Source organism: Tetrao urogallus, assembly GCF_951394365.1.
Source record: "Tetrao urogallus genome assembly, chromosome: 19".
Taxonomy (NCBI): domain Eukaryota; kingdom Metazoa; phylum Chordata; class Aves; order Galliformes; family Phasianidae; genus Tetrao; species Tetrao urogallus.
This window is the reverse complement of record NC_136832.1, coordinates 9,220,806-9,247,805: the sequence shown is the minus strand read 5'-3', so window position 1 is coordinate 9,247,805 and position 27,000 is coordinate 9,220,806. Positions and strand designations below refer to the sequence as shown.

General features: G+C 38.0%; 1 protein-coding gene across 6 annotated transcripts in view; it reads left to right on the top strand.

The window, feature by feature from the left end:
- Positions 1-27,000, top strand: part of DENND1A (DENN domain containing 1A) — a gene marked incomplete at both ends in the record, with an annotated part of 170,509 nt that overhangs the window by 76,308 nt on the left and 67,201 nt on the right. For 4 of the 6 annotated variants that reach the window (XM_079544660.1, XM_079544657.1, XM_079544659.1 and 1 more), the window contains 4 exons: positions 1,894-2,004; positions 6,920-7,020; positions 15,691-15,736; positions 23,503-23,604. In XM_079544660.1, the coding sequence (XP_079400786.1) occupies positions 1,894-2,004; positions 6,920-7,020; positions 15,691-15,736; positions 23,503-23,604 (360 nt within the window). The remainder of the gene's footprint in view (positions 1-1,893; positions 2,005-6,919; positions 7,021-15,690; positions 15,737-23,502; positions 23,605-27,000) is intronic. The other 2 variants (XM_079544661.1, XM_079544662.1) reach the window with 2 other exon arrangements.

The following is a 27,000-nucleotide window of genomic DNA, read 5'->3' as shown; positions in this document are numbered from 1 at the left end:
TCAGGCAGAATGTAGGGATTAAGTTTTCCTTTTGCCGTACCCTTCATTTGGGTGGCTGCTAAAGAAGTTCAGTGAGTTGCTGGAGAACTCTTTTAATTCACACTATTTGCAGTAATTGTGTCGTCATGCGTTGTGTTTTGGTGTCGTGGAAAGATGGGTGAGAGGCGGAAGAAGAAATGTAGAGAAGACAGCTTATGTTTAGACAAAAATATCATGCTAATCAGCACAGATGGGATGAGAAATACAGAAAAAGTACATGATAGTTTAATAGGTTTTTGGCAAAATGTGTTGGCTGGTTGGTTTTTTTCGGTTGTTTTTTTTTTTTCTCCTTTTGACTGTACCTATCTGCTGCAACAGCTCTTCTGTAACAAGACCTGAATGACTGTTTTGTGTTAACATGTTTGAAGCTAACTCTAATGAGCTTAGTTTTTACCAATGTAGATGTGGGTACAAAAATCTTCCAAATACAAGGCTTAATTTTTCTTTGGTTCTTTGTGTTTGGATGGCAAGCTGTGGAACATATTTCTGCACAGTATGAAACATCTTGGCAGACTTCTCAGGCCAAGTATTGGTGGGTTTAGAGTTATCTTTGGATCTGTCAAAAGTGCTAATGGGCTTTGTTGAGCTTCTTTAAGTTTCTAAATCATATTTGCTTTTTGCTTTTCTGTGCTTTTTTATTTAAGGATGATTAAGATTGCACTTGAATTCATGACTAATCCAATTCTGCTCTCACATGTGCTTTTTGTACAAGTCTGCCTTTAGTGTGTAGCAACCCTTTCATACCCAGAAGAAGCGATTTGGGAACAAATTACCTAGGTCAGCATTTCTGCATGTATTAACATTTCCACTGCTGCGGCTTTTTTAATTTCTCTGATTTAAGAAAATACCTTTTGTAAACCAAAGACTTTTTTTTTTTTTTTTAGCTGGCCTCACACTATGCAGCAAAAGCTTTTATGCTGGGACAACAGCACACATTTTGATGATGTTATCTACCTGATAGCTTTCTAATCTTGTTGGTAAAAAATCTTAGGTTTGCTCTACTGCTTATTACAATAATCTTAATTCCTTAGTAAATAATACATCGTTCTTGCCACTGCAGCACCGAGCTGTTACACTGGTAACGATGTATGGGTGTTGTTCCTGGCCGATGGGATGTTGTGTGGATGAAACTTGCTTTGTTCTGTTTTTTTTTCTTGTGTTTTATTTTTTGAACCACTGTTGCTCAGGTGGTGTATGTGCACATCTTCAGTAGCATTACCTGCTTGTGTCTTGGTCTTCCTATCTGTGCTTTAGAGGCAGTTTGCAAATGAACTATGGGTTTTTTATTTTTGTGCTGCAGTTATTTTTCTACTGTATAAATACATCGATCTGTCAGGTAAATTTGTTTTTTCAACTATGGAGAGTACAGAGAGATCAGATGACCTGTATAACTGCTCTTACCTTGTGCTAAATGCCCGTGTGAATTTCCAATGATAAGAATTACTTTGATATGTAGACTGTAGCTACCCTTTCTTTTCTTTAAAAAACTTGAATTTGTCTCAGTAAAAGTGTTGTATTAGAACATGAGTTTTGTGCCTCATCAGGCAGCATTGACATTTTTTGTAGAAGTGACAGAACAGGTTTTATTTCTCCAGGAATTATGTTGTATTTTAGAACTGTGTATGAAGCATCCTCAATTTCATTAATCCGTGACCTATCTCCCCAAAAGTCAGGGGAAAGACATTGCTAATTAAAAGCTGGTCTGACACAAGGTGACCTGCTGTGTGTAGCCATGTACTCTATGTAGCATAACAAGAAGATGGAGTCTGTTGTGGGTTTTTTTGTTGTTGTTTTTAAATAGAAGACTTTGTTTTGTAATATCATGAATCAAAATTATTTTATCTCTTTTCGTAGAGAAATCTGACAGAGTATTTTGTAGCAGTTGATGTCAACAACATGCTGCATCTCTATGCCAGTATGCTGTATGAACGCCGCATCCTCATTTGTTGTAGTAAGCTCAGCACTGTAAGTAAACTGCAGAATAATTTCTTTTATTCACACTACTGTTTTTTTTTAATGACAGTCATACATAGGCAATAAGCTGAAATATCTAGAATGTGAAGAACAGTGTTTGAAAGTCCCTACTGAAAACATAATTTTGAACGTTGTACAAGGGAATATCCAGAAACTTGTGAAAAGTTCTCTTCTTGTTGAAGGACGTAGTAAGCAGAGATGAAGCCCTGCTTTTATATTTAACTACCATCATTAATTTCTGTGTAATTATGTTGACTGGCATGGAGTTTTTCTGGAGTTCTAGAAAAATAAGTGTACATTGATGTGCCACTAACCATTCAGGTTACTTAAGTTTATTTTCTGAAGAAATGTCTGTATATATTTTTTAGTTCACAAAAGCAGTAAGTACATGAATGTACTTGGCCTACAAAAAGGGGCTGGAGATGCAATGGAATCTCTGTCCTTTTATATCCTGGAGATATTTTAAACTGAACAGTGCCCTGAGCAAACAGCTGCAGTTGATGATATTTTGAACGGTTGAGGTCAGATTTGATGACCTCCAGGGCCCCTTCCAGCCTTAGCCATGCAACCTAAACTCAGTTCTGTGGTTCTAAGTGATGGCTTTACCCAACTTCTTTTCCTCTCTAACATTCAAACTAAAAAGTTTTTTTGATACGCTCTTTGCTGGGCTTCTTGGTGTGTAAGCATACTAATGTTCAAGCCATAGTGAAGTCTGCTTTTCATAATTTATTTGGCAGAAAAAGAGACTGATAAATGATACTGTCATATACCTTCTCTGGATGGACTCAAAAATTGGACTAAATATGAACTAAAATAAATAAATATGAACTAAAATAAGACAATCCACTTTTTTTTTTTTTTTGCAATTTTGTTTTAAAAGGTTTAGTCTCAATGCTGTTTAGGCTCCATCAAGGATCTAGAGATAAAAGGCACCAACACTCTGGAGTGCTCTCTTCTAAGAATGACTGCACATCAAAACCAAACATGAGCTTGATTTAGTTCAAAGTTTTGTGTTAGGCATTTGAAGGTTTATCAGTCAATCAACATTGTGATTTTTCTTTCTAAAAGAAAATGTTAAGTTTTCATTTGTTTGCTCTGTAGATGGATATTGATTGTTTTCTTTATGAATGATATGCAGAAGAGGGTTTTAATAAATGCTGCTTTCTTGTTCTGTGGCCTAAGTACTCAAACGATCCTTTCTAAAACACAATCCTCCATGTCCATTCGATGAGGTATTACCTAGCCTGTTACTGTTTGACCATGGCCTACTTTGTGATTGAGGTTAAAACTGCTTCATGGAATTGTAAATACTGTGTGAAAGGCAGAAGTTACAGGATGTAAGATACGAGGCAGAAAAAGGAAAGAGTAGATTACAATAGTTATTCTCATGTTCTTTGGTAAGGTAAGTGAATCTAGGAGAGTTAGAGTAATCTCTGGAAACTATTAATAATTATTAAATGTTTACAGTCAATCCCACACTGATTGGAACTGATGGAAGTGGAGTGTTATGTAGCTCAGTATCATAGTGAACTTGTAAAATCTTAATTTTGTATCTGCCAAGCGTTCTAGGACTTCTCTACTGAAATAAGTAAAATTTAAACAGGTGATTTTTTATGAAGCTAAGGAATGAAGAGAGTAGGGAATTAACAGAGAAGAGGAAAGAATGGCTATCCAAAGCATTTCAAAATGTGTGGTTGGTTGGTTTAATCTCTCTCTCTTTGTGACAGAGCCTGGGAAGAAGAATTACTTACCTGTCACTTTGCCTTCCTTAATGAGCCATTTCACAAGTAGGGTTGTGTTTTCTTTCCTATCTTCTGCTTTTCCTCTTCCTTTTGCCTCTGTCCAAGATAAAAGCATGTCTCATTCTTTGGTAGGGAGGGGTATTCATACTGCGCATTCTTATCTTACAACTTTATATATAACTGCTCCAAGATTGGAGTGACAGTGTAAGACAGGTTTGAAGTGTTGGGCCAGAGCCAGTGATTCCTTGCCTGCACGCTCTGCTCTGCATGTTCCAGCAGTAGGAACAAGCTGCATTATTTTATTTCAAACTGTGCTCAGCGGAAGCCAAGACCTTGTAACTGGAAACGTACCAAACAGAATTCTCAAAGTAGAGGGAGGGTGGTGTGGTGGTGGAGAGGGGATTGGTTTCTTGGTTTTTTTTTTTTTTTTTTTTTTTTGTGTGTGTGTGTGTGTGTGTGTGTGTGTGTTGTTCGTTTGTTTCCTTTTTATAACAAAAAAGTAGAGGGATCCTGTGTGCACTTAATTCTTTCCATTGCACACTTCAGTGCACACTGCAGCACGCTTCATTCTTAAAGCTTAAATATAATATCAAGTAAAAGAGTGAAAAATAAGCAGTCTTGAGTAGAAAAGTCTTTTATGATAGGATGAATTCATGCTGTAGTAAATCACGTAAAATTTGAAATATCCTTAATACTAATTAGAGGTGAGTGGGTCTGTATTTATTGACTAGTTTATAAACTATATGTACCAATGCCCTGGAAGATTCATTTTTGTTCTCTTCAATTTTTTTTCTTTTGTTTTCTACAAAAGGAAATTCAAGTAATTTTTCAAAACATCAATTACTTTTTCTTAAAAACAACAGCCACAAAAAACACCCTGTGATCTAACTACTCATACAGAGCCGAATGTGAATCAGAACACATAAAAACTGTTGGACAGAAGAGCACCTACTGGCGGGAGCACGCAGCTACAAACTGCGACCAGCTTTCCGAAAGCCCAGTGCTCTGTCTCCCTTCATACCTTCCCTTGCAGCCCTGCCTCAGGAAGGAACGTTGGCAGTGTGTGATGACAGCAGGTTGTCTTTCATCATAAAGAGATGGCTTACATGAAACTAGATGAGTCTTAAAAAACTTAAGTTTGTGAAATATGATCGTATTTCTGTTTGGCTCCACCTTATTGGAGTGAATTTCATTACTTATAAAGCAGTATTAAAATGGTGTATTATTACAAAGCAAAAAATACCACTCTGGTCTTTTGTTCCTGAAGGCTTAGAGGTTGCCATTTCACTTCTCCTGTGTCACAGAATGTTCTAATGCCCAGCTTCTTCTTCCCTGATAGGTTTCTGAGGTGTCTCAGGGCTCTAAGGTTAAGGAAAACACAACATGTGTTCAATAACATTCACTAAATGGCCTTGTGATACAACGTAGCTGAGCTCTCACTGTTCTTGTTCTACAGCAGTCTTACAACTGCTCTTCTTCTCCCGTGAATTCTTCCTTCCCAAGAGCTCTGTTGCAGCCCTTGCAGCCTGCTGCCAGCATAGGTTTTCACCTCCATACACAGTCTTTACAGCACCCCTGTTTTCACTGCTTCATTCTTGTACAACTCAGTCTTCATGTTTCTGCTGTGCTTTTAGCCCAGTGATGCAGAAAGATGATCTTACACTCACATGTTGGTGGTTATTTACATATTATGTTTGTAGTGATGTACTGCATGTGTAACACTGGGCACTGTATGTCCATAGTAGGAAGAGAGTAAAACATACTGGACGATGGCCTGTTATAATTCAACAACAGTTCATAATTTTTATATGTATGAAAAAACTCCACTGATTAATTTGCTTTTAAAACCTTAATGGTAAAAGTGCAGAATGTGATTCACTAACTCAGTGTCTTTTGTACATAGCTATTTTTTTACGTTCTCCAGCAGCAGCTGCAGGAAGCTGAGGTAGTGGAACTAATCTTATTTTAAAATGCTGGATTCCTATAGTTTTGACAGTTGGGCATTTCTCAGGCTGCCTTATTATTAAGCTCCTGTTTTCTGTATGGCAGTCACTAATCAGGTGAGGTCTCCAGCAAATATGCTATTTTTTTTTTATGAGTCCTTATCTTGGCAGAGTTGAAGGACAGTAGCAGTGCTTACATGAGGTAGTGTGTTATTTGAATTCATGCCAGATAGCAAGGTGGGAGTACATCTCAAAAATAAGTGACAGGTTCTGCTCAGATGTCTGCAGTGTTGAGCATTATGTCTGTTTAATCTTTTCTTGCTGAGTTTTAAAACCAATGGAAGGGGGATTTGGAAGGGGCCTTCTTGGATTACTGAGTTCAGTCCTCTATAGCATCAATCATGCTATGCAGTAATGCCAGGAAATAATCCATTTAAACCTGATAGAATCACTTCTTATGTAAAAAATTAAATTTTTAAACAGTTTTGGTTTTAGACATCTTTTTGATTTGGAGAAGAGAAACTGAAAGGATGTAGAATTGAGTCACATAATTTCCTGCAAAGCACTACAGGGGTTCTCCCCAGGGCTGGACCAGCACTTTTGTTTGCTATTTTTGAGCTTTTTAATTCAGTACCTGCCAATGTCAAAACCATTCTGAATGAGTTTTTAAAAATCACTGGATCAAACGATTGGTGGAGGGTAATAAGATGAACATACTTTTAAAGTAGTAAAAATATGGTAATGGAGTTTGATGTGGTATATTCTTATGAAAACGATGCTACTGATATTGTACCTCCCTGAGCTTAAATATTTTTCAGCTTGTTTTATAATTTCAGTGCATTTTTATTGTATTAATGGATAGTAATTGCCAGGATTAGGGTTTTATTTACCCTTACCATTTTTTTCTTTCTTTTGAGTTTCTGTTTCAGTATTTCTTTTGCTTTATAAAACACTGGGTGTTCTTTTCAGGTTTTGTTTGTTGAATGAATTGTGTTTTCAGTTATTTAACAAAGACAGTCAATGTTAACCACCAAAAACTAGTTGTGCTTTATCCACTGGTACCCTTTTTTAATGGGAACACTGAATATTGTCCAATAAAGCATGTTATAAAACCAAATTTGATTCTTTACTTTTTTTCTTGCATCATTAGCTTTTTAAGGTTTTGTTTGTTTGTTTGTTTTCTGTCTTATTAATGTTCTTCCATTAATCTGTGTGTTTCAGTTAACTGCTTGCATTCATGGATCTGCAGCTATGCTCTACCCAATGTTCTGGCAGCACGTTTACATTCCTGTTCTGCCCCCACATCTCTTGGACTACTGTTGGTAAGGCTGTATATGTATGATACATGTATGTGTGTGTCTGTGTATGTGTGTGGGTATACATATAAAATCTAGATTCACAACAGCATTCGCATTTCTGTATTGCAAGTCTGGAGTCCTTTTATATGATGATACTGTTAGTCTGAAAATACATATGTATATTAAGGAAGTGGTGAACCTACTAAGTAAAACGAAATATTGATGGCATCAGGTAATTGTGTATTAGTATGTTGAAATACTCTGATGTGTCTGGTTACTGTGAAATGCTGCAACTTAAATATTTTGTATTTGTAATTTGTTTTCAGCATATTTATGTCAAATCATAAAATTTGAGTTAAGACTCTGGAAGCAGAAGATACAGTGGAGAACATACTTCAGTTTTTCTACTTTCCTGAATTTTTGGGGGGGATGCGGAGAAAGCTATTCATTTCCCTACAGTCATCTTTTCCTATTCTCATTGTGTACACAACGTGTATACCTTAGTTAGGGAAATGACTGTAATTCATTTGAAAAATTATTCTTGGTCATGATGTTTCAGATTTTGGCACATCCCAAGAGCAATACCAAGCATTGTCAAAGCTGGCCCTCTTTTGTCCATGAGCTTGGGGCAGCTGCCCTCCTGAGATCCCTTCCAACAAAAATTGTTCTGTGATTCCACGCTGTCTGTATGGCTTAAGAAACCTTTGCAGCTGACATCTCCAGATAAGAGTGTCATTAAGTATCTCTTGGAATTGGTGGTCAGTTGTTCAGAAGCCTATCTACAGCACCTCTCAAGCAGTCTCTTGGTTTTTAATTTCTTTTCTGGCACAGAGTCAAACAGTTTAGTCTAATCAGCCATAACGTAATATCTCCCATTTGCTGCATATGGGACCGGAGGAAGAGGATTCTGAGTAATTAGCAAAGGAGTTGAAGATCCTGCAGCATTTAGTTGCTCGGCTTAGTCACTCAGTTTGTGTGACTTGCTGGTTTTGTTCCCACTGTGTATGCAGCAGCAAATGAAGTTTGCCCAGGAAGAGTGGCTGCCTGCTTACCTCAGGTGGTCCAGGGACGTAAAATTTCAAGCCCTGCTAGAGAGTTAAAGGAATAGTTGCCTGGACATGCAGGAATAGAATTAGGAAGTCCAAAGTTTGGCTTGAGTTGAAGTGAGGAATATGCAGAGTACCTAGAGGCTTCTACAGTTCTAGAACCAAAAGGAAAACACTAAGGAAAATGTGGACCTGCTGCTCTATGGTCACACCGTTGGGTGATGGAGAACATAGAAAAGGCAGAGAAAGCGGGACATTTGCTCCTGGAAGTTGTAAGGCCGTGCTTCACTGTGTGTGAAACGAATTGGCAGTGAGGGATGTCCTCAGAGAACTGTTACACGTCTTTAGAAAAAGCAAGAAGGAAGATCCAGGGCAGGAATTACGGGCCAGTCAGCTCTGCTTCTATTCCTGAAATAAGTAAGGAAGAAGTCTTCATGAAAGCACCACCTCTGCCCTCTCTCGCTGCATGCCCTGGCAGTTTAAAAAGTCCTCTGAAAAAAAATGAGCTGAAAGTGACTGTGTCATACTATTTCACATTTGGCTCTTAGTGTGGTGATTTGGGGGAGGGTGTTCTGTTGTTTTTTTTATGAGTGATCCTGTTCTGTGTGACGTTTTCTCTGCATTTAAGCAAGAGGAAGGAGCTAGCAGGGATAACTAGCATTTTTAAGTGCCAGAAGCTGAAACATGTAGATTTAAAGGAAGCTTGTTCCTCTGTAGAATATTTAAATGTTAAGTATGTGCCTATTGTGAGGATACACAGAATGGAATCTAAAAACTATTATCTCCTGTAGAAATGAACCTTCAATTTACTCACTGCACAGGAAGGGCAGGTTCTAGTCATTTGCACTGCCAGCAGGTGCCCTTTCTCTGCATAATGGGCTTTGCATGTGTAATTAACACATGAAGGCTGCTGCTGCCAGTTTTTTCTTCAGGTACATGCTGCTAGGAGTTTTCAGGATGAGGATGTGGACCACAAGAGGCTTTTTGCTGGGTTTGAAGATGAGATATTCATTGACTTTCTGACAAAAGCATGTTAAAAAGGGGCTGAGTCCAAATCCCACAGCTTTGTACAGAGGTGTGCAAAAGCAAACACTTGGGCAGTGTACCCAGAGAGAAAGACATGAGACACTGAGCTGTACTTGAATGAATTCTTTCATGGTGTAAAACCTTGCCATATAACAAATAAGCCAGCCAGAGTGTGAAAAGTATGATTTTAAAACATATTATTATTAGGTTGTAATTGCATGCTCACAAATGCAACAGATTGCCTTAGCCTGATATGAACTTCATTTGGAGAGGTAGTCACACGCACAAATTGTTTGAGTAATTAGGTTTAGTAACAATTTGTGTGCCATAATAATATTTCTTAAAATAGAGTCAGTTTATTTTGTAACTATGTGAAATTAGAAAGGTAATTTTTGCCTATCTGTTCTGAGAAATCATCTTCACTCCTTCTGGCTTAAGGCAATCAGATGCTTATAAGAATCTGTCTCTACAGGGAAATGACCTGAAACTATTTAAAACACAAGAGCTTATTTTAATTTAATTTTAATTACTGTCTTGTTATTTTTTTCACAAGTGTGATGTAAGAATTTTAATGAGCTAAAAGGGAAACTAAGAAAATTTGAAGTGATGTGAATTTTTCCATTCTTATAAATGCAGAAAATGACATTCCTTCAGTTCACTGTGTTTGCTGTTCTTTGGCGCACGCCGACTGTGCTGTTGGTGCTTCTGAACCTTCTGAACATTGTGCAAATTGCTGAAGGGTATCAGATTGCTGTATTACTTGTTATCTTTGAAAGTCTCGAAAAATGTATATTCCATATGTGATTGTTTGCTTTTAATTATTTGAGCTCCAGTGGAGCCTTTTTGCGGAAAGGAAACTTTTAATGTCCTGACTGATACACTCCATCTCAGTTCCATGTTTGTGGAGTTTGAAATCTGCTGTATTTCCCTGGGCAGCACACGTGATGACTACTAAATCTTTCCAGAACTACAAAAAAGTAAAGCAGCTGTGCTTCCAGTGACTGGAAAGGTAGAATACTTTAACTCTCCTCTTGGCATTTGAAGATTCTTTTATGCGAGAAACTTCAGAGTGGGGAGAGTTCGCTTGAGCTGTTGTGAGAAAGATGGTGAATTGGATAATTGGATAATTGGATATTGTTACATGTTAATGATAACTCTGCTGCAAGCATGCTTGTAGTGAATGTCTCACTGACATGGTTAAAGCTCTTTTTTTTTCCTGAAGCATTATGTCCTTTACCTTTGTTTATACATCACATATTTTCAAACCACTGTGATTTCTGATTTTTGCAGCTTGACCTTTGCTAATTATTTTTAGCTTAGGATGGAGAAAGAGATCAATTTTCTTCTCACTTCCCTCTCAAAAGGATTTAAAAAAAAAAAAAAATCATGTTCAGTTGCTCTCCTTATTCATGTACCTAACAGAACTGAAAGGACAAAACCCTATCTTCAAAATGTTTGTTCTCACCACGCTTGCGCTTTGTGCTAGGAATGCAGAGCCAGTAACAGTGGCTCATGTTTGTGTTAAAGTGATTTCAGTCATCTGATTCCTAGTGCATTGAGGGGCAGCTCTTTTTCTTTCTTTCTTTATTTTTTTTTCTAATTAGGAACCACTCATCAATGTATTTTCTGCCCAGGGAAAGATTTTGGGTGGAGGAGACAGAAAATTGGTGGAAATTCTGTCATTAAAGTTCACACCTTAATGCACAATTGCATCCTCCTTGAATAGAGAACAGAGGAGGCACATGAACTGTTGCTGTAGGAGGTGGGACTGCATGCCAGCAGGTGCCAAATGCACTGGTTAATGGGCTCCTGCTACCAAGCATCAGTAACCAAGCACGTGCAGATACTTAAATTTGGCCAGATCACATGCATCTATTTTGTTGCTGAGAGTTTAAATATTCCTTGATGTGAAACAGTCTATTAATTTTCCTCACTGCTTGTTTCAGTTTGGTTTTCACGTGGCATAAAAACATTCCCACTGTGTCTGTTTTCTTTCTTTTTGCTCTCATTGTCTGTGTTTAAAATTAGCCTATAAGAAAAGACTTTACTAGGCTGCTGTGACACAGCCTAGCATGTTCTCTCAGTCCAGAGCTTTACCACTGGTTATTAAGTGTGCTTCAACCAGAAGCAGCAGAAAATTTTCTAAGGCGATTTAAAGCACCTTTTATATTAGATAGATCTCTTAGCAGCCGACATAGTTCATTGAGAAAGCCCTCTGCAGAGCTCCCTGACACAGGGGCTGCACAGATGTTCCTACTGGTGCGGTTTTCCCTTTCCTCCGGAGTTTTTGTTGGTTCATATATATTTTTTTAAGCTCCCTTTCTCTCATTTTCTAAATCTGCACATTGCTCAGTGTGTGCCTTTACAAAGGTGGAGGGGGTAACTGAGGGGCACGTCCTCCTGCTGCTTGGGAAACAAAGGTTCCTTCCTCATGAGCCTCTGAGTAGCTTTTGGTGTAACCTGCTTCATCTGTGTGCTCACTGGAAGCTGTTGTAGTTGCTCTTCTGGTTTCTTAGCTGTGCCGCTTCTACATCACTCCAATTTATGCAGTCAGGTTTCTAATTTGCATCAATTACCCTGATAAATTTGGGATTGGATTCTTTTACATCTCAATAAGTAAACTGAAGAGAAATCAGGAGACTGCTTAATGCATAAAATGCAGGTGGTGTATAAGCAACACATTAAGTCAGAGTTTGTGTATCAGGACTTGAACTTACTAAATGTGATCTAATCAATTTTCCTGGAACTATGGAGCAAATTGGTGCAAATCCCTGTGTAGCTGTAAACTGTGAACTTTCTTTGAGATCTGTAGGTTTTACATTACATTTTCTGGTGAATTGCAGGTTTGTTTGTTTGTTTCTTTTAAGATGAACTTTTTTTGTTGGTTTTATTTGTTGCTGTTGTTTTTCACTTAAGAGGAAGTGTCCCTCTATTTCACCTGATTCTCTTCCAATTAGTTGTTGCCCACCTCTGGGGAGCATAATTAAGAGGTCTCTAGTTAGCCTAAGGAAACGAATTAGAGAAATTGTAAAATGCAACTTTAATAAATGGGCAATATCTCGCCATTAAGTCCATAGTATCCATATTCATGCTTATGCATTGCTTCTTTAATGATTTGGTACTTACCTATATAACTCATTTGGTTGTAAATAACCCTGCATTGGGAACTGCTGTGGCAGGAGAGGAGAAATAGCCTCAGTCTTTGTTCCAAAAGGCTTAGGCAGGCTTTTTGTTTAAGCAGTGAATTTGCACAGCAGAAATTGATACTTCTTATTTTGCCCTTAATGGCTATTGCCTGCCATCAGACAACTTCGAGTGACTGTGAACTGTGGCTGTAGGAAGTCTTGTGGACTTGTAGGAAGTCTCAGGACTTGTGGAGCAGTGTGTAAAACTGGTCTGTAGGTCAGTCTTTAGTCTGTCGTGGGTTTCAGAAGGATTAGATTGCACAAAGCCTTTCTCCTGTTTATACAAGCAATGGATGTTACCGAAGCTGACTGGGAAGTCTTGGAAATGCACATGGAACCTGGTAAAAATGGCTTGAGACCTGAATGGCAGTGAGGAAGGACTACTGTAGTGTGGTCTGGATGGTGAGGAGGGGTGCACAGTCCTCTCTGGTACAGCATGGTAGCTGAGTAAGTAATGGCATGCGATGAAGCCTGATGTGAATCTTCAACATTTGCTTCAGGTGTATTTCTTTCTCAATGATGAGTGATGACAGAAGAGTGTAATCTCTTTGGTAGACTTGATAGGAAATAATTATATGCTCTTTACCAGAATTACATTTTATTGCGGTTATTTATGTTTGCTTAGTTGATCTTTTGCAAGTATAAGGAGCTATCACAGTGAATTATCCTTAATGTGTTTTTGCTGTTGCTTTGTGATTTATGTATCATGGAACAATATTTTTTTTTCCCTCAAAGATAAAGTTACTCGATATCATCTTCTGAGCTCTACCTCATTCCCTAGCTGAAATCTCTGCAACTATTCACAAAGGTACCACAAATGTTGCAAAATTAGTGCATTTTTAAACAAATTTCTGCTTTGAAGTTTCCTTTTTCTTATTGATCAGCAGAACCTTTCTTATGAAGAGTGAGCTAAACCCACTCTTTGTAGTCTTACAGTAACAACTTGTCCTGCTGCTTTTTTGGCTAGTCCAAGTGCAGCACGAGGCACCTGACTGGGTCCTTTACAGCGCAGCAATGCAAGGTCACGGGAAAAAAACAACTTCCAAAACCGGACAAAAGTTAGAGTATTGTGGCCTTCGTACCATCCCTGTGATAGCTTTACATGCTGTATTGCCTTTACTTTGATGACTTTCACTAGAAAATTGAACAGGCAATTAATTGCATCCAAAGGTGACCTGTGTATCTCAAGGCATATCTTTCTATCAGTTCCTAAAGTTTTACTGGGAGTGCAAGATTTTAAGGGTTTAGGCATTTGCATTCTTTTGTGGATGAGCTGGGCAGTTGAAGGATGGACATGATACAGTTAATCAGCTTTTACAGATTCAGATTTTCTTATGCTTGGTGACAGGCTCTGCTTTTGGATGCGTTAAAAAAGTGGCTGGTTTTCTGGAATACTGCACTCTTCCTGCTTCCTTTCATTACGTTAGCCAAGGTTCTACTAGATGAGACGTTTGCAGTCTTACGACTTCCTGCCGAGGTTCAGACTTTGTATTTTCGAGATTGAAGCTGTCGTGGTTCTGAAACTACTTAATTAGAAACACATTCATTTCAGTGCGTACTGGAGGAGCCTTGAACAGCATAGCAAGGCACACGGGGAAGTTGAGCATTTGTGCAGCTGGCAGCTAAACCAATGGTTTATACTTTGAATGTGAAATTACTGGGTATTTTCTTGCTCCTGGAATGTGGCCATTGGAAATGAAGAGATGTGGGTGAAAGAGAGAGTGTTTGTCACAAATAAAACATGCAAAATGACAAATAAATACTCCTCAGATGAGCAGCAATCCATATGCACTAAGTGTGTATCATGTTGAATGGTAAAAAATTGTAACACATATCCAAGAACTTGGATATATGTTTTGGTTCTCATCTGTGGAATCCCCAAGGAAGCAGAGGCTTTGGGACTTGTACCAAGTTAGTTCCTGAGTTAACAGCGCCTGTGGGCTGTGACAGGGTGCTGTGTTGGGTGAAGCTTGGGTAAGGGTGTTCTTGGCAGGCCGTGCAGCTCGGTGAGCCTCTTCAGGACCTGTTGGATTCTTTGAAGTTATTTATGCTTTATGTGTTTGCCTTCAAACAAGAATAAAAGAACAAAATAATGTTTCCATGCAGAGCATGTAGTATAGAGGCTGTTTACATCTCTTGGTGCAGTATCCAACAGAGTAGCAGTTTTCAAGGTACAGTGGTAAACATGATAATTATTAATATGCATACCAGAAATTGTTACTTAAAAAAAAAAATTTCCTCACAAAAATGAGAAGCAGAGAGATTTTTGCTGGTGTGCAGCAGTAGTTCTTCCAGCACTGTTCCTCCCTTACGGAACAGTGGGCAGCCATCTATAAAAGCAGTATGGAAGATATTTTAAAACAAGGCAGAACAGTGACATTTCTCTTCTTTCTCATCTGAAATTGAAAATGAGCTCTTTAAGCTTCTGTATCCAAAATCAAATGAGGCTCTATTTTAAAAGTTGTGTCTGTCTGTGCTTTCAGTTTAACAGGCAGTGTATGCCATATTTGCAACTAGCAGTTTTGGCATCCTCTTTGATATGTTCTAATAAGCAATGCAAATATGAGCTTTTCCTGATTAGCTGAGTGGGAGTCCTGTAGTAAAGCTTAATATTAGAAATACTGTATATACAAAGATTCTGCTTTCATTCAGTATTCTTCCTTGTGACATAGTAGCCCATATTGCTGTTTGCTAACATGGCTGAACAGAAGACTGAAAAGATCAATCTTCCTTAACTTTCTGTTTGATAACAGAAGTGTCACACCTATGTTTGAAACTATAAATTTGGCCAACGAACCTCTCGATACAGTTTGTTATTGTATTCTGAAATAATGATCCAGCATATGCCATAGTAATTACGGAGCTGATCAGAATCTTCCAAAGTAGTTTTTACATCCTTGTTTTATAAATGTAAATATTTCAAGATTTATACTTAGTTGAATTATTTAAAATGTGTCTGAACCCATAATCAAAGGGTTTAAAATTTACACGACTGCGTGATGTGCATTCACTGAGCTAACCATGTAATTCTACAACTAAATCAGTCTGCTGAAAGAGTATAGAATTATTTGAAAATTGTACTTTAAGAGATCACCTTAATTTGTGTGTGTGTGTGTGTGTGTGTGTGTGTGTGTGTTTAATAGCTGCCCTTATGTACTTGTCTTAACAAAGACACTTAGCAATTCTGATGTCGAAAGAAATCAAATCTTATGACAATAAGGGAATATTGCATAGTAAAAGAAATCTTTCAAATATGGAATAAAATTTTGTTAACATGTGGTTTATATATATATATATATATATATATATATATATATATATATATCCCAAAGTCTAATCCAAAATCCCCGGTCTTTTCCTGTAGCTAATTTTATAAGTCATATGTGTTAATCCAGTGCTATGAGAATGTAAAGCAAGTTTTTTCCTCCTCTTTGCAGTGCCCCAATGCCCTACCTCATTGGAATACATTTAAGTTTGATGGAGGTAAGTCTTTCTAACCATTTCTAAAAATACATGTGTTTTTATGACTTAGGCCCACATTCTCTAAGTAGTTTTACATACAGTCATTATGAATTAAAAATGAAATAATCCCATTAATTTATTTAAGAGCACACAGAGAATTGCAGTTAGGCGTAGGTAATCATGCTAAAGCACAAGGAAGTCTTCCTCGGTACCTCAGACCCTCTGGTGTCCTTCCTTGGCAGTTCAGCAGTCAGCGATGAGCTCATGGTGTGTTCCCCTCTCCATTCTGTTGCTTCATTTAGTCAGCTTTCCGCCTCTAGTTTTACTCTGTACTACAAAGGCAGAGTTAATATTAAACCAAAATGTTGACAGTTACAGTTCTCTTTTAGGCATTCCAGCCGAATTGTTTTTTTGGTTTTTTTTTTAATGTTGAAAAGACCTGAAAAGAAGGAACTTGCTGTTAACTTTAACACGAAACTGGCAGAAAAGCAGGCCTCACAGAAAGCGTCACATATAAACAATCCATAATAATTTGTCTGACTTTAAACCAAACGAACAACAACGAGTAAAACAACCCACACCCTCTTAAAAGTGGAAATAACGCATTTCCTCTTGCTTCCCATACTGGAGAAACACTTGATGACTTTCCTTAAGAGTATCTGGAGCACATAAGCTATTAATTTAGATGCCTATGAAAATGCTTGCTCTTATTAATTGTGCCCCTTTACACAGGAAGCCTGAGTGCTGTGTATGTGCTTGATGAGGCATTCCTTCTCAGAAAGCACTGCCTCTCCACAGGAACTGAAATCAGTACTCAGTGCTGAACTGGAAGGCTTTGCATCTGCCCTTGGAAGTTAGTTGGCTTGTGCCCCTGTTTGAGATACATGTGTTTAGAAATTTAAGCTTTTTTGTTTAGGGTATGCAACAACTTATGATTCTGATTTTTCCATCATATAAATTAATGCATATTACTAGAATATTTGTTTTTATATTGTCCATAAAATTTGTTACTTCTCTGGAAGTAGGTACTGATCAAACATTTTCTTTCATGGGAGCATATCTGTGAAACAATGATCCTCTCTGTCTTCATTGTAAATCTTCAGTATTATACTGTGTAGCTTTCCTTTTTCTTTCCCCAGTACTAATGTGAAATCAATTCTTAGAAGTCACCTTTTCATAAGCTAGATGGAACATTCAGGACTTCCCCCTGCTTCTGCTTGTACACAGATAATTTTTGATGCTCTTTATATTTCTAAATAAAGTACAGAATTTTAGTATGATGTGTTGGTGAATAAGCTGTTGATCCGAAAGTCAACATGCACATTTGTTTGCGCTTAGTATGTTTTTGTTACAGGGATTTCTGATAATTGCATTTGAATACTATGTAGGCAGGACCCATGTAATATCTAGGGAGTAGCCTACCATATAGTTTTCATATGGAGCAAGAGCTTTTCTGCTGGATGTCTGTGTCAGGTAATCATCGCCTTGCTTATTAGGGTCCCTCTAGTAAGAGGCCTGTTAGAGGGTGGGGTAACATCTTGATGTGGGCACTTGTCAGCTTTCACATATCATCATCTTTCACAAAGAGCTTCGTGGTCAGCCTGGTGAAGGGTGTAGGAACAAAAAGCTGATAACTACTTGTTAGAGTTGCTTTGTCTCGCTCCTGCCTTGCAGCTTCAGATATTGTAGCTCTTCCTTCCTCTCAGCTTTTCACATTGCAGGGCTCTGTAGGCCTTCCAAACTCCATCTGTAAAAACTCAGAAAAAACCGAGCTGCTCTTGGAGCAGCCAATTTTCATCCATTTCTATAGCTTGCGAAAAATCTGTTTAGTACTAAATCCAGTATGGCTTCTGAATAGCTGGAGATTCTGGAACACACACGCATTGGCAAAGTGCAGTTTTTCAAAGTGCCTTATGAAGTAAATGAAATAAATAAAACTGCCTTCTCTCCTGCTCTTACGGATAAATTGAATTCTTTCCAATACAGCTAGATGTGTTTATTGAAAAATAAAATAAAATCACACAGTGAGCTATTGTATATGTTGTTTGTTGACAAGTGCTGTATAATTTGTCTGTGCCTTGGGAGAAGGAAAGGTGACATCTGTCAAACAAGCTAGACAATAACTAGTTTACCTCATAGCCTGGTTTGGGTGTTGAAAGCTTATTTGCTTTCTCCTTTTCCTCATATGTTGGCTTATTTGCTAGAATAACTGTTCAGTAGCAACAGCAATTTATTCTCGTGTTCCAACAGTTGAGTATTTAAAAAAATATTTTGCATTAATTTCTCCGTCTGAAAAATATTTTTATAAACAGCAAAGACAATATTGTCATCCATTTTATTGTCATTATCCATTTTATTGTCATTATCCATTTTTCACTAACTGCTGAAGTTTCAGCGCTTAGTCCTTTTAAAAGTGTTGATTCACACGCTCTAGATTCAGAATAAGGGATTAATTCCTCTTTTCCCATTCCATTTAAGACGGGTGGACTGTCGTCTTCTGTAGAGCCCATGGGGGCCGGGTGTATGCAGGCTCACAGTTCTGCTCCAGCAGCTCTGCAGTTGCATAGATGTTAGTGGAGCCTAAACCTGAGCACAGAAAACTGGTGTAAAGGGAAGAGAGAGTTTGGAGTGTAGGAAGAAGAATAATTTTCCAGCTTTGGTGTTTCTTCTGTGGACTTTTGCTCTCCCCATTTCACAACGGGACCTCTGGCAGAAATACCATAGCAGTTATAATGCTTTAAACAAAGTGCACCCTCTGTCTCACCTCAAAAGTTTTATTTCAAACCGTTGTGCATCTTGAAGTTAGTTTGCAGTCTCCTATTATATGGGGTCTCTAGAAGGAACAGCTCTTTTAATGGAAAATGACAATTTTTTTCTTACGATTAAAATATCAAACATATCCACTGACTGTTAAGTCTAATTTGCTGTGACTGAAATGTTCTCCAGTGAGATAAGATAATCTCCTGTTGTAGGTCAGAGGGCTCTGGCTGATATATGACTGAAAATCGTGGTAGAAAATGTAGAGCTGTGTTTTGTGCTCTTATTTTTCAGCTTTTCTATCATCACCTAGTTTGTCATTCTTTATAAGATTTCCATTTAGCAATCCACAGAGTAACTTCAAAGAAGGCTAAAAGTTTATAAGCTGTTGGATAAGCAAGGCTGGAGTTATCACATGAATAATGGAACATGCTTACAGAACTAATTGAATTCATATTAGACGAAGATAAGTACTTAGCACTGATAAATAACGAGATAGGGAGCTGAAACTCCATCAAACGAACACATCCCTTTCATAATCTTACTTTATGTTGTGCCTGCATGCTGCATGCTATTTTATTGTTAATGCTACAGTGAATCAACCTTTGTGTTACACACAGCATCAAACCGTGCTGGCAGCCTCTTACCTCGTGTTGTAGCCAGTGGTTTTTCCAGCAGCTGTCTGTAGCAAAGGCCTTCAGCGTGATCTCGCTGATGGCAGAGGAGTGTCCCTACCCTGCTACACTGCCTGCTGGAATTTGGGCACATGTGGATCTCATTAAGCACGGGGAACAGCTCTTCTAGCTGTTTGGTTCTGAGCTGCTGACAGCAGAATCTGCTGTGCCAGGCTTCCAGCCATGGTGTTAGAGCAGTGCCTGGCCTGACCTCCCTTTTGCTCAGAGCACAAACAGGACGTTTGGAAGTGATGTTAAAAATTAGAGAAGTATTTATTAGTTTACTTATCCATTCAGTTTTAAGGTTCCAGTCACTTGAGAGCTTTTTCTGAGACTTTGGAATCTTAATTCTTTTAAAATTCTCCAGAGTGAATTTGTGAGTGAAATTTGGTCAAAGTGGGTTTCTAGCATCCTTTCTTGGCACCAAAAAGAGATGAGCATTTTAAAGCATACCAAATTACTTATTGAACTGTCTTTTATCCAACTGTTGGAAGAAACAAAAATGATGGTATGTTTATATAAGAGATTCTGGAGCGGATGCACTCCCGGCGGGTAAGTGTTACTGTGGCTTGTGCAGCACCAGGAGGCACGGTGGTGGCTGCAGGTTTGCTGCCGCTGTCCCGCGGCGTTAGAGCAGCACCGGTGATGTCTGTCACTCAGTTGGCAGCAGCTGCCTGCGATAAGGATCTGGAGAATCACCTGTGCAGGATCAGGGTTCAGCACATCAAGGTCGGGGCAGTGGCGGAAGAGTGGAAGATGCACGGGGGGCTCGGGCCACCTGCTGTGCCCAGATCAAAGGGGCGCGGGGTCAGGGGGCACAGCCAGCGCGGCCGGGCCTGTCTGCGGAATCGCTGCTTCAGGTTGTAAATCTGAGGGTGATTTCATTAAGTCCTTCTGGCTGCTGTTGGGGCATGAAATAATAAAATTTTATATCCGCTGCCTTTCCTGCTTCTGGCAGCCAGATTGACACATTGTTGTCTGCAGTGTTACGGTGTTCTTAAGAAAATAAATGGAAACTATTAACTAATTAGAGGCGAGTCATTAAGCAAATGGATTTTAACTAGTGAATCATGCTTTCATAATAGCTTCACATATTATGTACAAAATAGCTATTGAAATATGAGGGCTATTTTAAGATTCAAAATAATTACTGGAAAGTGAATTTTCTGTGTCATTGCCATGTTTTCAATACATTGATCTGTTTGTGTCTGATCTGTTTGTCCCCCACGGTCGGGTTGGTTCATGTCTTGGCACTGTGTTTTTTAAAGGAGTTATCCAGTGCCATTGTTCAGCTAAGTGTGACTCGGTGGTTTTTATGGAAGGAGAAGCAAAAGCTGCCAGCAGTAAACGGTGAAAATAAACTAACGTTTAGTACAAATGGCATTAGTATTATTGATGTATATTTCTTCTAGCATATGACCCAAAGTACAACAGAGGTGCACCTCTTAACATTGCTATATAGTTTCTTAGTGTTTTTGCTAACTTTCACATAAAACATTTAAATTACTCCAAGTGTGGCTGCTTGTGAGCAGGACAGGTTGTACTAACTGCTCCTTATTTACTGACCTAGTGTTTAAGGCCCCCTGGAGTTTGTTTGAAAAGTTAAGAGATTTTCACAGTAAAGGTGCCATTTCTGAAATTTAAAGTGCTCTTTTCACCAGGAGATAAGTTCTCTCTGATTAAGTCAGTAATTCTTACTAAGCCATGTTTATAGAGGCCATAAACAATGGGTTCAGTGTGCTTGTTAAACCAGCTTTCCTTACCTCTCCACTCTTTTAAACAGAGACATATAAAATAAAAGGCAGGTGTAGATGTTAGTCCAATTTGGTTGGGTTTAGATGATTAATTATGGCTATAAGGAGTCCAGGAAGGATGGTTAAAAAAGGCTTGCAGTTGTAATCTGTGATGTTGTTTCACTGAATCACTTCTTTTGACCCAGCAAATCTCAGGTGTGCAGAAAGTTAGATAAGCAAACTGTAATATTCATATTTCCTCTTGTTTTTACTCTCCACGTTTTCTGCAAAATCTGAGCATACCGATTGTAAGTCCGCTCTATTCAGCAGGTATCATCTCACTTGTAAATTTTGTTTTTGTATTCAGGAAGTTATGAAATGTGGATGTATACAGCTGTGTGGCTGTGTGCAGCTTAGTGGCTGCTTTTCTATAATTTGAGAAAACTGGTACAACTTGCAAGGCATACCTGTGAAATAACCTACATGTTGTTGCAATTTGCAGTGTGCAGTGGGATTTAATATGAAAACAGCAATTGGATGCTTGGAGTTTTTACTGAAATTCCAGCAGAGTAAATGCTTTAATTTCCAGGTTCAGCTCGGCTGATGCGTACTGCATCATTCAGCAAAAGAACCATTTGATTATTTTCAAAAGCCCTTAAGTCTGTCTGATAATATCTTTATTAAAAAGCATAGCGATATGAATGATAGCAGATGAAAACAGATCGTGGTGAATCAATCAGTCTGCATTTCTCTGGGATATGGCACAACTGGACCATTGAAAAGCTGTATTTTTTTCAATGCAGTGCCAGAGAGATGCTATAAATCAAGTTATTCTCTGGTGTTTTATTAAATTTGAGCGTTTGTCTGCAGGGAAATCCACCGTCTTAATACGACTGTTGGGGTGTTTAAAGTAAGGTTGTGCTCTTTACTCTGTAAAGGTAGAGCACAGCATTTAAATGTTAGCCTGCCTTTCTGATACAGTCATTTCTGAGCCGTGTGTGGAGGTGATTACAGTGATCAGCATTTATAGTCCATGCATTGTGAACTGAATCCCGTTGTACTGTGTGCCGTGGCAGATACGTGCTGGTGAAAAGCTGTACAGCTGCAGAAGATCCCAATGTTTTGCTGAAGGGAAAGTTTGAAATCATCACTAGAGTTACAAAAACACCCATCGACAAGTTTGGGCACATTTGTTGCTTCTTTGGCAGGAATCAAGAGAAGGTTTTAATTTCTTCTGTCTTGTCCTACTAGCACTTGATTTTGACAAGCTTCTGGCTTTAGTTAAGTACGTTGCAAGACCTTTTTGTATGGGCTTTTTAGACTCCTCTGAGTATAAGAGATTTTTAATTTTCTGAAACAGGAAGGAGCAAATCAGTTTGTCTGGTGCTTCCGGACTCCTAGAAGGAGCGAGGCTCCTGGATTGCTTTAGAGTTTATCAGATGCAGCCAAGGGAGTGACCTTTGGTTCCTGAAATGGGGAGGAAAGTACCTTGGTTTATCATGCGGTACTTGTGCTTTTTGTATGGAAAGCATTAAACAGGGTTTTTTGCCATTTAAGTTAAAGAAAATTCTCACAGAAGACTTAAATTTAAATGTCTTCGGAATGTTTTAATAGTTATTGGCTTTTTTGTTTGTTCTCCCCCCACCGCTGCTATAACTACACAGCAGCTTTATTTATAGACAGAGAACTGAGCCTTGAAAACTGAAGGTAATTATTTAGATGCCTAAGGCTCAACGTTGCCATTGTTTTAGAGCTCTAGTTCCTTTCTTTTAAGGAAAACAATTCCCTCCACCCCACAAAATCTTAATTAAAAAATGTGAATGTTTATGTTCATTTTCTTCCTTGATAACACACATTTAGTACTGCATATAAGTATTTGGGCTCTTGAATGTTTGTTTACAGTGCAGTGGGAAATTTCCTTGATCACCAGATCTTGCAGTTACACTTCTTCTGATTTTGAATTTACAAAACTGAATTTGCAGAGAGCATAACTGTGTACAGTTAGTAAAAACAAAAAGCCAACAGCAAAAAAAAAACAAGAAAAGAACACTATGATTCAATTGAGTTGATAGTGGAAATAGTGTTAAAATAAATGCTTAAATATTGTTCTTGTTTCTCTGCATTAGAGATGCAAGATTCAGCACAAGTTCGGAAGCCAAGCAGCATCCTTTACTTAATACATGTCTTACCTACTGGAAAAAACAGTAATTATTGTTATTTAAATTAGTTTACAAATACAAAAAAATAAGCTTCAGATCTTTACTTAGCTAGAAGCTGTTCAACATACAAGCTGTGTATCAGAGCTAAGATGAACATTAGCAGAGCTGCTTGAAGCAACTCCTTGCTTGAATAATCTTAAGCAGTGACCTTGTGGTTTCCAACGTTTCAGAATGAGCAATCTCAGGAGCTCCCTTCCACAAATAGAATGTTAATTCTTTAACACTGTAAGATAAAAGAAATGAGACAAGCAGTGACAGAAAGACAGGAATGTTGGTGTTTTCTTTAAACGTTCGAGTATTGTAACACCATGATGTCATGCTGTCAGTTGTGTACTTTATGCATAGGAATTAACTCCTTGTATTTATGCCTTCCTTTTCCTTCTCTTGAATTTACTTATCTTTAGAAAGTGAGAAACATGGCCTTAGAAGATGTAGTGATTCTTAACGTAGACACCAACACACTGGAAACCCCTTTTGATGACCTTCAGAGCCTACCTAATGATGTGGTATGTGTTAAATTATTTTATTCAACCATTTCATTACTTAGAAATGTAGATCCATTTGACCTGTTTGTACATTCAAGTGTCTCATTGTGCTGCCCTTAATATTCTGAGTAAACTGTTCTACCTCACTTGAGTTTTAATGAACACTGTGCGTTTTTTATGCTGAACTTTGATACTAAGTGGACTGTTTCGTATTCACTTCTATCAATGCTCAATGAAAATAATTAATGAACTTATTTTTGTTCTCATTCAAACTTCTGGTAATTTATTTTTTAATAATTTGATAGAAATGTAATACTAGTGCTTGATCTACCCCTTTATTGGGCAAAAATGCATCCAGCTCGTTACCTGCTGCTATAATTATCTTCAACAAAGAGTGGAAATGTGAATAAGAGCGTAAGAAGATATTTTTGAGTCAGAGGGTGACTGCTTAGGAGAAAAAGGGGAAAATCTGGGGGGATTTTTTTTGTTGTTTTGTTTTTAACTAGTTCAAAATATTTTGCTGTCAGTTAGATCTATACCTTTTTATGTGTAGTTGAGAAATAAAATTGATATGCAGGGAGCTCGATATAAGCTGGTCTGTTTGACGAAAAATTCAAGTAATGGTGAATACCCAGTGCCTCCTACTGTGACATCCCATCATTTCTCTATGATCTGTGATCCATTCTTCGAAAACAGTGAGCTGTAGATAAAAGGTCCGTCTTGATTGTGAGCATGTTGGCTTTAGTCAAGCATTTAGTCTATAAAAGTTACTTCCATGAATCTTTCTGGCTTTTTATAGTTTTTCATTTTGATTTCACTCCCAGCATCCAAGTCTGCCAGCTGGTCATCACTCATGCCATTATCCGCAACCCGGGAAATGACAGACTTGTAAATTTCATGAAATTATGTAAGAAATGTCTGGATAGCAGTGAGTGCTGGGCCTCAAACATGTATATGATTTGTCAACAATCAAGTATTATATTAGACTTTATGAGACTTCATTAAAGGAGCTGTTGTAGGTGCACTGTAGAACATCAGAAGAGACTTCACCAATAAACACAGAACTTCAAGCTTTGGAATGCAGTAAATTTTAAGAGACTTCCTTCCTTTCGTTATTTACTTTTACTTTACTTTTTTAACAGTAAAGAGTTGTGTTTTATTAGTTCAAATTTCTTGATTCAGTTTTCCACAGGTCTATTTAAAAGCTACATTTTGTCTTGGAGGATGTTTGGAGCATAGCAGAGGAAGTGCTGCCAGCAAATTCAATTAACTGGCATGGCTCACAAATAGCATATAGGGTGTAATTTTTTTTTTATTTTTTTTTTCACAACTGCTATATAAATACAGCTGGGATTAATATTTGTTGTAACAAAGCCTAAACTTGAATTGTGTTGCTTTGCATAATTAATATTTGGGATCACTGTTTATGTCTTACTTAGCTTTGTTTCATTATTTTTGTTACCTAGATAATAAAATATTCTCCTCTAGGTCTTTTCCTTTCCCTCATACTGCTTAATATTTGGCTTTGACCACTAGAGAGCAGCTGCTCTTCTTTGCAAGAATTGAATTTCTGTCAGTTCTTTCATGCATCATGTGTTTGGAACTGTAAGTGGATCAAGTTGTTCATCTCAGCAGGGAGACTCTAAAGCCAATCCATTATACTTTTTTTTCTTTCTTTTTCTTATTTTTTTTTCTTCCCTGGGAGGATGGGGAGATTCTGAGTGTGTGTCCCTCCATGGATCTCAGTCTAAAAAGATACATTTATGATCTGAGAAACTAAAAATGTCTTCAACAGTTTCATTGCTCATAAATGGCTGTTTTGTCAAACTATTCTGCCAGTTTTCAACTCAGTGTGAATAGCAAGTAATTCATGTACTGCTGAATATGCACGATATTTACTTTGCTAAATTAAATGTGCTTATTTTCAGTAGTGAGGACAAACATCTGTGTGATGCATTTGCCTTTGAGTAATTAATCCAGTGGAACAATTGTAAAGCTCTTTTTATTTTTCCCCCTTTCCTTAAACAGCTTTCTAAATCAAGTAACTTAATGCCTTGAAGCCCTATGATTACTTTGGAGTTTGGAGTAGTGGACCTTACTCAAGTTTCAGGATAGTGATGTTGCTACCTGTACAGCTGATTCTCAGCCATCTAGGATAAACTTTCATTACTGTCTTGTACTGTCCAGATGAACATGGGCTATAGTGAAATGTCTTCCCAGTTAACATTTGTGTTTCAGGAGCAGGATAGTATTGAGACAGTTCAGGTGGAACCAAATTAAGTCGTTTCTTTGCCTTGGTTACCTCGGCAGTACCTGGTAGCAAGCAGAATTCAGGTTGGGTCCCTGAAAATCAAGCTGCGTATTACTGTGTTACCGATTAACTGAAACGTGAAAAACTGTCCCTCCATCACCTTCTGCTTCTGATAGCTTGCTGAAAATCTGGCAGCATGAGAGCACCCTGGGAAGTAACTTTCCTTTAAAATAGTCAATATTAAAAAAAGAGATTTATTAAGGACTGTGATTACAATAAGTGCATCTGCTGCTGACAAGTCTCCTACACCACCGTCTGTGTTGCAAGGAATAGCAAAGAGAGGGGGTAGTAATTTTTTTTTATGCAACCCTTATGGATTTATCATGTATTTCCAAATAAGTGTCATCTTCTAGGCTCAGTTGTAGCCAGAGCTTCGTATTACATGGAACAGAACAAAAGCTGACACTGTCAACTTGAGTCTTATTAAATGAAGCCGTGATGCAATGCCTAATGTACAGTATACAGCAGTAAAAAGATCTTACATATCTTATGACTGTGTTTGTACACTTGTACTGTTCTATGAGTATTTTAGGCTGTCAGTAATTTGGTTTTGTCCACTCGATAGCAAGTTGCTACAAGTGGGAAGCCTGTATTACAGTTTTTCCACTTAGTGGGAAATTAACTGCTTGCAGGAGAGCAAGAAGTACTAAAGTACAACTCTATAGGAAAACCATTTCCTTAAAGGTGAATCCATTTTTATTTCTTAGACTGTGTTTGCAATAGAATGTTTCTTGCTTTATTCATGTTGACAACTGAAAAGCCTTGGACCTAATTAAAAGAATTTCCACTAGCACCTTTACTGAACCATTTCATTATGCTGCATTGCACAGATTGCATTTTGAAACATGGTGATAGTTTAAATCTGACCTTTAAACCTGAACTGCCAGAAGTATAAAAATCTTCTTTAAAGCACTCTCAGGGTAGACTGCATGTATATGTGTCTGTTTGGCTAGAAATAATCTTCATATTGAGTGGTCACAGTCTTGTTTTTATAAAAGTGCTACTGTTTCTTTTAGGCAAGAGAAAATCATGATTTCACTTGTGTACTAAGCAGAGCTTTGTACTGCAAAATCTAACTGGTCCTGTGTATTAACTTTTACCAGAGT